This window comes from Drosophila subpulchrella, chromosome X (assembly GCF_014743375.2).
Source record: "Drosophila subpulchrella strain 33 F10 #4 breed RU33 chromosome X, RU_Dsub_v1.1 Primary Assembly, whole genome shotgun sequence".
Classification (NCBI taxonomy): domain Eukaryota; kingdom Metazoa; phylum Arthropoda; class Insecta; order Diptera; family Drosophilidae; genus Drosophila; species Drosophila subpulchrella.
In genome coordinates this window covers 19,874,164-19,885,253 of record NC_050613.1, presented here as the reverse complement: position 1 = coordinate 19,885,253, position 11,090 = coordinate 19,874,164, and the positions used below count along the sequence as shown (strand labels likewise).

General features: G+C 41.3%; 2 protein-coding genes across 3 annotated transcripts; both read left to right on the top strand.

The window, feature by feature from the left end:
* The first annotated feature begins 170 nt into the window (after window positions 1–170).
* LOC119557665 (coatomer subunit delta) lies at window positions 171–2,773 on the top strand. 2 transcript variants are annotated; one of them, XM_037870527.1, is made up of 8 exons: window positions 171–357; window positions 481–520; window positions 589–812; window positions 884–1,296; window positions 1,357–1,551; window positions 1,611–1,924; window positions 1,995–2,106; window positions 2,167–2,773. In XM_037870527.1, the coding sequence occupies exons 1-8, from the start codon at window positions 355–357 to the stop codon at window positions 2,459–2,461; spliced, it is 1,596 nt and encodes a 531-aa protein (XP_037726455.1). In that variant the 5' UTR covers window positions 171–354; the 3' UTR covers window positions 2,462–2,773. The 2 variants fall into 2 exon arrangements, with proteins under 2 accessions (XP_037726455.1, XP_037726454.1); XM_037870526.1 differs by having other exon boundaries at window positions 172–357; window positions 1,354–1,551.
* Window positions 2,774–3,071: 298 nt separating this feature from the next.
* On the top strand, window positions 3,072–4,990 carry LOC119557899. Its single transcript, XM_037870905.1, has 4 exons — window positions 3,072–3,202; window positions 3,261–3,322; window positions 3,390–3,507; window positions 4,470–4,990. The coding sequence occupies exons 1-4, from the start codon at window positions 3,168–3,170 to the stop codon at window positions 4,555–4,557; spliced, it is 303 nt and encodes a 100-aa protein (XP_037726833.1). The 5' UTR covers window positions 3,072–3,167; the 3' UTR covers window positions 4,558–4,990.
* The last annotated feature ends 6,100 nt before the right edge of the window (window positions 4,991–11,090 follow it).

Below are 11,090 nucleotides of genomic sequence, written 5' to 3'. Positions count from 1 at the left end.
GGTGTAATTATCTAAGGTGAGTAAATAAGTTTTGACACGGCCCGCAAGGAATTGATTGAAAGAAAACTTTGTCAAGTAAAAATAGGAATCTACAGGGTATCCCGCGACCGTTGCCTTGGCTCATAATTGCCGTATCTACGGTGAGTTATCTCAAATGCTCTGGTCACACCACATTGCACACACACAGCGTAAACATTTTGTCGCAGAACCGAACACGTCAGCTACGCGGATTGATTGAAAAACAACTTTTCGAGCGCCCCGCAATTCCGATCCGTAGCAGCAGTCTATCCTGCGCCGTCCGCATCCGATCCGCGAAGTATCTCCCAGGGCTAAAACGTCAAGCGCAGCAGCAAAATGGTAAGAGTTCCGAACCGCACACACGCACACACATACACGTCGGCGATTTTGGGGCTTATCGGATTGGGGTATATTGTGTTCCGGAATTGTCATTAAACCTACATATCCATATCCGACTTGCAGGTACTCATTGCTGCGGCAGTCTGCACGAAGAATGGCAAAGGTGAGTTGGCTTGCAGATCTATCCGTGAACACTGATCCATGTTAATAACAAATAACGTCTATGCACAGTGATTCTGTCACGTCAGTTCGTCGAGATGACGAAGGCACGCATCGAGGGACTTCTGGCCGCCTTCCCCAAGCTCATGACCGCTGGCAAGCAGCACACCTACGTGGAGACGGATTCCGTACGCTATGTCTACCAGCCGATGGAGAAGCTCTACATGCTGCTCATCACCACAAAGGCCAGTAACATTCTGGAGGATTTGGAGACGCTGCGCCTCTTCTCGAAAGTGGTGAGTTCCGGACTCGTGGCCACAAAACCAAGTGCTTAAACTGGTCATCCTCTCATAAAACCCGCAAACAGATTCCCGAGTACAGCCACTCCCTGGACGAAAAAGAGATCGTGGAGAACGCCTTTAATTTGATATTTGCCTTCGACGAGATCGTGGCACTGGGCTACAGGGAGAGCGTCAATCTGGCCCAGATTAAGACCTTCGTGGAGATGGACTCGCACGAGGAGAAGGTCTATCAAGCAGTGCGGCAGACGCAAGAGCGAGAGGCGCGCCAGAAGATGCGCGAGAAGGCCAAGGAGCTGCAGCGCCAGCGCATGGAGGCCAGCAAGCGGGGCGGTCCCTCACTGGGCGGCATGGGCGGACGCAGTGGCGGTTTCAGCGCCGACAGCTTCGGCAGCAGTGGCGTTAGCAGCAGTTCCGGCGGCTCCAGTGCCAACATCGGAATAACCTCCATCGACGTGGACACCAAATCCAAGGCGGCTGCGTAAGTCCCGCATTCAATTTCATCTGGTTTCTCGGTTAATTGTAGCTATTTCATCAGCAGTAAACCAACATCGCGCAATGCCCTCAAGCTGGGCGGCAAGTCCAAGGACGTAGACAGTTTTGTGGATCAGTTGAAGAGCGAGGGTGAGAAGATTGCTAATCTGGCACCGGCGGCGTCCGCAGGAAGTTCGAGTGCTGCAGCCAGCGCCAGTGCAGCAGCCAAGGCAGCTATTTCGGCGGATATTCACAAGGAGAGGTGGGTGGTTTCCTCTTGATTTGCCAGTCCTTTATCTAATGCTGAACCTCTCCTTCCAGTGTGCATCTAAAGATAGAGGACAAGTTGGTGGTGCGTTTGGGACGCGATGGCGGTGTGCAGCAGTTCGAGAACTCCGGCCTGCTGACATTGCGCATCACGGACGAGGCCTATGGCCGCATTTTGCTGAAGCTGTCCCCCAACCACACACAGGGCCTGCAGCTGCAGACCCACCCAAACGTGGACAAGGAGCTGTTCAAGTCGCGCACCACTATTGGGCTAAAGAACCTGGGCAAGCCGTTCCCCCTCAACACCGACGTGGGTGTGCTCAAGTGGCGCTTCGTCTCGCAGGACGAGTCGGCCATTCCATTAACCAGTAAGTCCGCGTCTGGACCGCACTTTGGCTCTTCTTCATTCACGTTCTTGTGCCTCTCGCTCTTTTCCAGTTAACTGCTGGCCATCGGATAATGGAGAGGGCGGATGCGATGTGAACATCGAGTACGAGCTGGAGGCGCAGCAGCTGGAGCTGCAGGACGTGGCCATTGTCATCCCCTTGCCGTGAGTAGATGGTTGTTAATGAACGCAAAAAGATTACTCATTCGTTTCGCTACACTACAGGATGAATGTTCAGCCCTCGGTGGCCGAGTACGACGGAACCTACAACTACGATTCACGCAAACATGTGCTCCAGTGGCACATCCCCATCATCGATGCCGGCAACAAGTCCGGCTCCATGGAGTTCAGCTGCAGTGCCTCCATTCCGGGCGATTTCTTCCCCTTGCAGGTGTCCTTCGTCTCGAAAACGCCGTACGCGGGCGTCGTCGCCCAGGATGTGGTGCAAGTGGACAGCGAGGCGGCGGTCAAGTATTCAAGCGAATCCATTCTGTTCGTAGAGAAGTACGAGATCGTGTAGGCCGCGCCGCTGGCCACGCCCACCTAAGTAGTACATAAATATACCTAGAAATCCATTATTTTTCCGGGGCGATTCGATGCGATGCGATACGATACGATTGATTCAACTGCTGCAGCATGTTAAAGATTATTTTTATATTTTTCAAACTTTGGAAATTTATGGCGCGAACAGCTTCTCAAAGCGAGTAATTCCAAAAAAAAAAAAAAAAAAACAATTGCGGAAAATCATAAAAACCAATTAATTAAACTAATTTTGTGCACTCCAAGCGCTGCGTATAACGGTATATAATAAATGAAAGGCAATTAGTTGTAATTGGCGATTGTTTTGTTTCGTGCGCTTCGTCACACCCCCTTCATTTGGAGTATTTTTTATGTAAAATGCTATGAATAAACTATATACAATATACACAAAATTACTGATAACAGAAGAGGGTGTGTTGTTACTCATTTGCTGAGATGGTTGGTAATTTTTCTTCCCAAACAGTAATTGTAGTTATAAAAGGTTCTTGTATAAATAAATGAAAGTTAAATTTTGTAATTTGAGTGATGTTTTTAACATCAGGCCCACTGTATATCGTATTTTTGCGCTGGACCTTTTGGTATTCCTGACCTTTTTCGTGTTCGGTCACACTAGCCATTGTTTTGGTTATTTTCTTCTTGCTTTGTTTCTTTTCACTGGACTACGTTGCGAATTAAAAGCCTCGCCCATGGAGCAGCAACTGGAGGAGGTCTTGGCGGAAATGTAGGGATCCCGCGGAGCATGAAGACCTCTGCTAATAACCAATATTACCTCATTGCAGCGCCGCGCGACAGGACACGGTGGGTGCTTTGCTGGCGAATCGTCAGGGATTGTGTCTGGGCAGTGAGTATCATTGTTCTTTAGTCTGACTAATCGGTTAGCATAATGTCAATGGACTATTCCATTCCAGCCAAGGGAAACATAAACCCCAACGTATCCGGCATCGGAATGGCCATTTCCGAGCAGGTGGCCAAACTGGAGCCGAATACCACGGTTCCGGCCACGATCTGCCTGTACAGCGGCAACAAGTAAGTGGAGAATCCTTATCGATGGGGTGGACCGGAGTGGGTGTGCCTAGCTAAAGAGTTGGGAACTTATTCGGAGAAGCTTTGCCTTCCACTACGTCTTTGAAATCTTATCATTTTATACCTTTTCAAACAAGTTACATCGGTTTTTTGTTTATGCTATTTTTAGGGAAGTACTAGTACTAGGCGTACCTAAAGCCCATAGGCTATACATAGGTAGTTCATTTGATACGTCCAGTGGTTCAACAAGTTCACCTTGAGCTTTGTACCATCATTTTATAGATTTTCAATCAAATTGCAAGGATTTTTTATTTATGCTATTTGTAGAGGAGTAATTTTTATAGGCAGGCGTACCAGGAGCCTATGGCTATAGGTATTTCTACTTGATACTTATGTTAGCACAACAAGTTCCAAGGAGTGTTAGCTTCATCTATTTCGAGTGTATTTTTAACTAACTTATTATCTCTTTATTTCATATGATAATTATAAAATCTTTTATTTGTTGAACCGTATTTATGTTGGTACTTCTATTTGGTACTGAATGTGATACCTCAAGTTCCCAGGAGTGCTACCCTCGACTATTTCATCTGTATTCTCAATGAAGGCAGTATTTTTTTATTTATTTCATATTATAAATATGAAATCTTTTATTTGTTGCACAGTGTTTATGTAGGCTACTTACTTGTTAGCTTTACTTAATTCAACTATGCATGTGTATTTCAAATTAAATTGATATTACATAATTATTTCATATATTAATTATGAAATATTATAGAAGTTTCAAATAATTATCACTTAAATCGTAATTGAGTACTTTTTTTTTATGGAGTAAGATTTTATTTGCATTCTTTTCATCTCTAATATAGTAGGATTTTTGTTGTTGGCATAGAGCTAGGTGGCCCACATATTTTTTTTAATTACTTTTCTGGCAGTGCCATAGTCAAAGCCCATTTCTAACCCTGCAGACGCTGTGTGATCCAGAAGGATGGCGAGATCACGGGAGTGATCTTCAAGCAGCAGACGGCTGCGTCGGCGACCGCCGCCAGCAACTAACAGAAGCTGGGGCCTCAAGCGCAACTCTCAGGCCAAATACGCAAGTCAGGATACGGATACAAAGTCAGATGCAGATGCAGATGCAGATACCAGATACAGATACATATATCTTCCAAGACGCGCCAGCTTCGCTCGATTCGTTTTAGATGCCCGGTGGCAGCGCCTGTTACATTTGTCTCTCGTTCTAATCGATAACCATAACCATTGTTTTGTACGACTCGCATAGCATTAAGCATTACGATTACGATTACGCATTATGCATCACGCATTAAGCACTGCTGTTAATCGCCATGTCTAATCCAGCCTAGCGCTATCACCATGTACATATAGACTTTGTACGATTAAGCTCCAAAAAGTGATCGAAGCATATACATATATATACATACATACATAAACCAATTACAATTATAGCAACGAAGCAAATGCAAACCGGCGAACAAGCTTTTGAACTTGGCAGTTTTCTCGATTTCCAGCCGTAATTATTCAATCATAACGGCGTGGAGTGGTGTGGTTCGTGCTGCAGTTTCTTGCACATTTTCCGGGTTTGCATTTTGGGTTGGGTGCACCGCATCGAGGAAATGCCGCCGCCCACGTCATGTAAGAAGAAGTGGTACATATATACGTATGCATGGACGTGGACATGGCATGCTGCATGCAACGAGGCAGCAACATCGCAGCGGTATCAGTAGTGCCAGCAGACAAATTGCCGCGCATTCCGCAGCCCACGAGCCATGGTTTCTGTAATACAGTCGAACCTCTTCAGTTAAAAACATTAAATGAGGCTGAAACACAAATATTTTATATCAAAAATCGTCGAAAAAGATTTTTAATAATTTAAAAAGACACATAAGTAGTAGTATGATATCTTACGATTGGTAGACCCAACGTTTGGGTTCCAGCGTTGGTTTACTTTTATTTAAAGACAACTTTCTTAAGTTTTATTGTTCCCAAATATTCAATTTAAATTATTTGGTTTTAAAATAATAACAAAAATCTAAATTCTAGACTTTTTAAATGGAAATGAAACTGCAAAGTATATACTTTATATTATTTAGTCTTGAATCTATACTTTAATTTAAAAACGACCGCTGGTATTATTTTTAGCGGTATTAAAACCTTCCCCTCTGTTTTTTTGGGTGTATTGTTCGATTAGCTTACACCATTTAAAAATAATAGAATTTGTTTTTTTGTTGTTAGATATTTAACAGCATAGAGTAAATATCTCTTTGGTGATCATTTATTAGGAGAATATTTGTAATGCATCCCCAGGAAAAGATAAATACAATCAACTTGATTTAGTTAGGGTTGACTGTATTTCGAAAGTAGTATGACAACACACAAAAATGTTCAACACGAACGGCGCCTAAAATCTATGGGAAATCTCCGACGGCACCTGATGTTAGTCCCGGTCTTGGGACCCAGGTCCCTGGTTCCTAGTGGTACCGCCAGGAGGAGGAGCTCGCTTGGCTGGTTTCGTGCCTTAGATGGGCGGCAGGCCATGTGATGCAATCCCACCCATCACTTGCAGTGTGAATTTTAAAAACTCCAGAAATTTAAAGAAAACAAAAGAAAAAAAAAAACCTGCAAAACTCATGCACATCTGCCAAGAAAATACCCACTCTGTTTGTGCCTCGTGTTTACCTGTTGCACAGCCCCTAAACCCAAACAGCCTTGAACTTTCACCACGGGCCATTGGCGACCCACGTGTGGCGTCTAGCCTCCGTCTCCGTTTCTTTTTTCTGCCTTTTTCCCCATTTCTGTGGGTGTCGAAAAGCTGCGGCTGTGCAAGGTAAATACCACAGAGACAACAAAGTTGATAAAACATGACAAATACAAAACAAAAAAAATGAACACCGAAATTGGCAGCCAAGGTGCGTTTGTTTAGCCACCGCAGTAAAGCCTTCAACTTGAATTAAGCGTTCAATTGTATGGATCCACCATGGAAGCACAGAGGTTCTATCTAGCTGTTTCTTTTCCATAGGTCAGAACTTTAGGTATCTTCACTTTTCGGAACCTTTTTCTGTGTTGAAACCCTTTATTACTCATATGCAGCGTTGATATACACACATAATATATACATATGCTATCATAATAAAATGATATGAGGCTTACAAAAAAATTGTAAGCATACGTCAGGAATTAGAAAATGTGATATTTTTCGAGCATTAACCCACATTATTCGGGGTCTACACTCTCGCTTTTAAAGAACTGTAAAGACGACGAGAAAAACTGGTTACCTTTCCCCCAGCGAAAGTGCCACAGGCAAGATGATTCACGGTGCAGCCGAGAAGAAATTCCAAATTCCTCGGCGACCCGTTGCATTTTTCACATAGCTTTATCCGATCCGACCGGACCTGATCGAAAACCACTAAGCGAACAGCTGGCGGGCGTAAAGAATTACGATATGTGTCCGACATGAAAATTCCCCCCTTTCGAGACCACAGAAAATAACCTGAGTTATGACCGACCGTTCAACATAAATTGGGTGAAGGAAAAATGCGATAAATAAATAAAGTATTCCCATGAAATCAAAAATTCGATACTAATAGAGCTTTCTTACAAGAATCATAAATTATCCATTATTACCGAATCCTTAATTACATTGTGTTCATTGTTTATAATAATATACCTTTAAAATGGCTTGGATCGTTAGCTTAGGGTGCTGACAAATTCCATTTAAGTTTCAAAAGTCTTGATCCAGAATGGAATTTTATATCTCGTTTAATTCCTATTAAAATTTGATATCTAAGGCCACATTTTAAAGCAACTTACTATTATTATTTTTGCACGCCAAACTCTAAATCAAATTTGTTCGGTTCTCTTAGACAAATCTATCAACACATTTTAGCCTTGTATGTATTTAAGTGATCTATTAATAATGGTTGTATCTTTTTAGCAATCGAAGCACAGAATTTGAATTTTATGTGCAGCCAAGCTGATAAATAAAAGTGTAGTCCGCATTACAGTCAATCGATTCGTATGATTGTGAATAGATCAATTCCATGCTTGATTGCAATTCGATTAGGCCAGTAATTGGTTTCACTTCGGGGTGTGGAAAACATCTGCACAGGGAAAATCTTAAGGGTTTTTTTGTTATCACTTACAAAATGAAAGTTTCTCTGCGCCAGCAGAGTTGCTTGTATTCTGTATTATATTAAAAGGGATATTTTCTTTAAAATTAATTAATATGAAGTATATGAGTATACTATTCAGGTATTTCAAAGAGTAAACCTTTAAATGCTCGTGGTAATACCATTTGCGGCATCTATTTTCGCCGTGTGTACCCACCAACGGAGCTGGCGAACGGAAACGCAATCCGTTAGCGTTTCCATACGATATGTACATGTCCATATGGGGCGCCAATCATCTCACCACTCATATTGCTCCGTTTTGGGTAATTATGTCATGGGGAGTACGGCTAATCGCCAGCGCGAAATTCCCTTAGCCGATGCCAACTATCACGTCATCGCGTCATCGGTTTATGCTATACGCATACTATATCATATATAAGCTTCATGCCACGAAATGACGACATTTGGACTTCGAATATGTTGATTTTGTTTACATTTCTGCCGCTACGCAGATAAATAAATCGAACGCTTGGAACTGATATCCAAATGAGCTCAATGTGTTCATTAAAAGTTCTATGACTTGTTTAAAAAAATATAATAACATATATATAATAATAATATAAAATATAATAATTTTAAGTCACAGGTTCTAAATTATTTGTTTAGTTTCAGCTAAATTGAACAATCTTAATAAATAAGTAATTGGTTTTGGTAATACATTTCGTTTGATTTTTGGCCTTAACATAAAGCATTTTACTGGTCAAGTGAAAAAAACGTAGGTTCTTTAACTTTTAAAATGGGTTGATTTCAAATTGAGAACATTTTTATGCATAGGGGAATAAATGTAACTTTATTGGTTAGGATTTTTAATGGCAATGCGTATTATTGTTAAGATATTTAATATAGCCAGAATCGAGAGTGAAAATAGTTTAATGGGCATATTTTTATGACTCTATATCTTGATCGTAAACAAGTGGTAGGCGGGTCAGCAGGTGACGCCAAAACGCATAAAAATAAATAAAAATATCTAAGTGACGCCGACTTCTTTTGAGAAATGCCAACGCCTGTGAATCATCATCGACGTTTTGGGGAACTCGATTTCGGGTCTTCGCCATATTTGGTTAATTTCAACACTGATTGAGATTATTACACAAGCTTCATGAATCATGGGTGTTTTACTCGACCATATGCTATCTTTGTGTATGCAGCATCTTGTAAGGCCTAACTGGACATCTGCTTAGATATAGTACCAATAAACAATCATTAGTTTTAAATATATCTAATTTATATCTGAGTTATAATCTTATTTTTTAACATATTCATTTTTACATCACTATAATCTGTAGAATTTAAGTGCATTTTTTACTGCAATTCGTTATCGGTAAGTGTGTCATCTTCCGTATCGGTCATTAATTGTTTCACTTTGAGCGAAATTTAGCATGCGACTCATGGGAGTCGACTGTTTGTCTGGCCAAAGGCCTTAAGTGAGAAAAAAATACACACAATGCCCCGATGTTATCTTTGCCTTTCCTATATTGACTTTCCCGATTCAGATTCTCGGGCGGCGATTGCATAATCGCGTCTGGCGAGTGTTTTGCTATAGATTTGGGTTCCGTGCACGGGGCATTACCTATAGATCGCATATATTGTATCGCCCAACACATCCCAACTTTGCCCACATATATACCAGACAATTAAAACAATTGATGCGATTTCTCGCACAAATGTGCCAAACACGATCGTTCAATTTATATTTAGTCGATCGCCTTCATCCGTCAAATGATCATCAAGAGTTCCCCGATTTCCCCCCCTTTTTTCAGTCACGAACCAATGGAAAGAAATTAAATCGATTAAAAATCGATCAGTACATTTTTTTCTGGGTTTCGCTGGGGGCGTGGTGCGACTTGCATTGTACTGATCGATTTTCTGAAAACTAAGATCTTAATCTTAGTAAAATAAAATGTGTTTTTTAAATTTAACTTGCTATTATAATAAATATACATACATACATATGATATGAAAAGAAGATATAGAAGTAAAATATAATGAAGTTTGAAATATGTAAGAGCTATACATCTTGTATGATAAATATTGATCCAATTTTTTTGTTCAGTGCCTCGGTATTTCGTCATCAGCTGAGCATCAGATCAGCATCATCATTAACATGCCGCCACCTCTTGAATCACTTTCTACTTTCACTGCTGCACACGCACACCATCGCACCGAAACGCAGACCAATGCATAATTTTCATTTCGCACTTGAACGTTAATTTGGCAAAAATTGACGTCAGCAGCAGGCTGGTAACCCTTTGGCCCAAACAGACCATCAGATACTCTGTGTGTAAACTTGCAGCTGTTTATTGTTAACTTTTCCGATCACATCCCCAACATTGCGATGTAAGCGGTACATATATTTGTATATGGCATATACCTTAAGTGGATTCTGCGACGCAGATGCCTGAAATACCTGATCTTAGGCACTCGCTGATTGCTAATTACTTAGTTGGGCAAACACTTTTTGTATATTTTTTTTTTTTAAGAACCCTCAGCTGATCACACAGATCGGTGCTTCCGCAAGTTGGCATTACAGCTGTTGACCGCAGGTGCAGATAAAGTACAGCACGGGCCAGCTAAAAGTTCCTTGGATTTTGGTTTTGATTCTTAATCGTACTTGGGAAAAGTAAAAAAAATACACCTCAGACATTCGGATATAATGGATATTAACGGGAAGAAAGAAAATACAATCCACCGCAATACTTTGGAATATATTATATTACCCAGTTTAATAATGTAACAGATCATCTCAGCGCCTGTAGTCTGTAAAAAGACACATACACCTGGTATAACCTGATCTCATGAACGTTTTTTGGCTGCATCTTCAAAGTTTCCCTTTGACCAACACGTTATGTGGGGGTGGGGCAACGTAAAAGTGATATACCTTTTGGTACTTGTATATTGTCTGGTTGTTCGGGCTTATATCTCCTTATCCAGTGACCTCGCATCGCAGGGCCAGCATCGCCAGTCGGCTGAGAAACATATGCGGTTTGATCTTGATCGCCGCACTAAGTTAACGCGGTCTGTAAGTATTATATAGTGAAGCAGTAAAAACACACGATTGTCCAAGGTAAATAAATTCATCTAAATTAAGAGACATGCGCCGGCATTCTTGTTAACACTGTTAACAGCTTTTAAAGTTTGTATTTTTATTTACATACAACAACAAAGAATTACCACTTGTTGAGATCGATGAGATTTTCGCTGGTATGACGTCTATACTTTTTCCGCGGGTTAATGTGCCTTCGTTACGCTATGAATTTATGTTTTTTCGCTTGATACGAACAGCTGGGTCCAAAAACCTAGGGATCCTTCGGTAATGTTTAGAACCTTTGCACAAAAAACTTCCGAAACATTGCTCAATAAGAGCTCATCATAATAGATTTCCAATTTGCCATTTCTGATCCT

Coding starts and splice junctions, on each gene's coding strand:
- LOC119557665 (XM_037870526.1), top strand. Junction 521..588: donor CTGCACGAAGAATGGCAAAG/GTGAGTTGGCTT, acceptor GTCTATGCACAG/TGATTCTGTCACGTCAGTTC. Junction 813..883: donor TGCGCCTCTTCTCGAAAGTG/GTGAGTTCCGGA, acceptor ACCCGCAAACAG/ATTCCCGAGTACAGCCACTC.
- LOC119557899 (XM_037870905.1), top strand. CDS start 3,168: ATGGAGCAGCAACTGGAGGAGGTCTTGGCGGAAAT. Junction 3,203..3,260: donor GAGGAGGTCTTGGCGGAAAT/GTAGGGATCCCG, acceptor ACCTCATTGCAG/CGCCGCGCGACAGGACACGG. Junction 3,323..3,389: donor TCAGGGATTGTGTCTGGGCA/GTGAGTATCATT, acceptor ATTCCATTCCAG/CCAAGGGAAACATAAACCCC.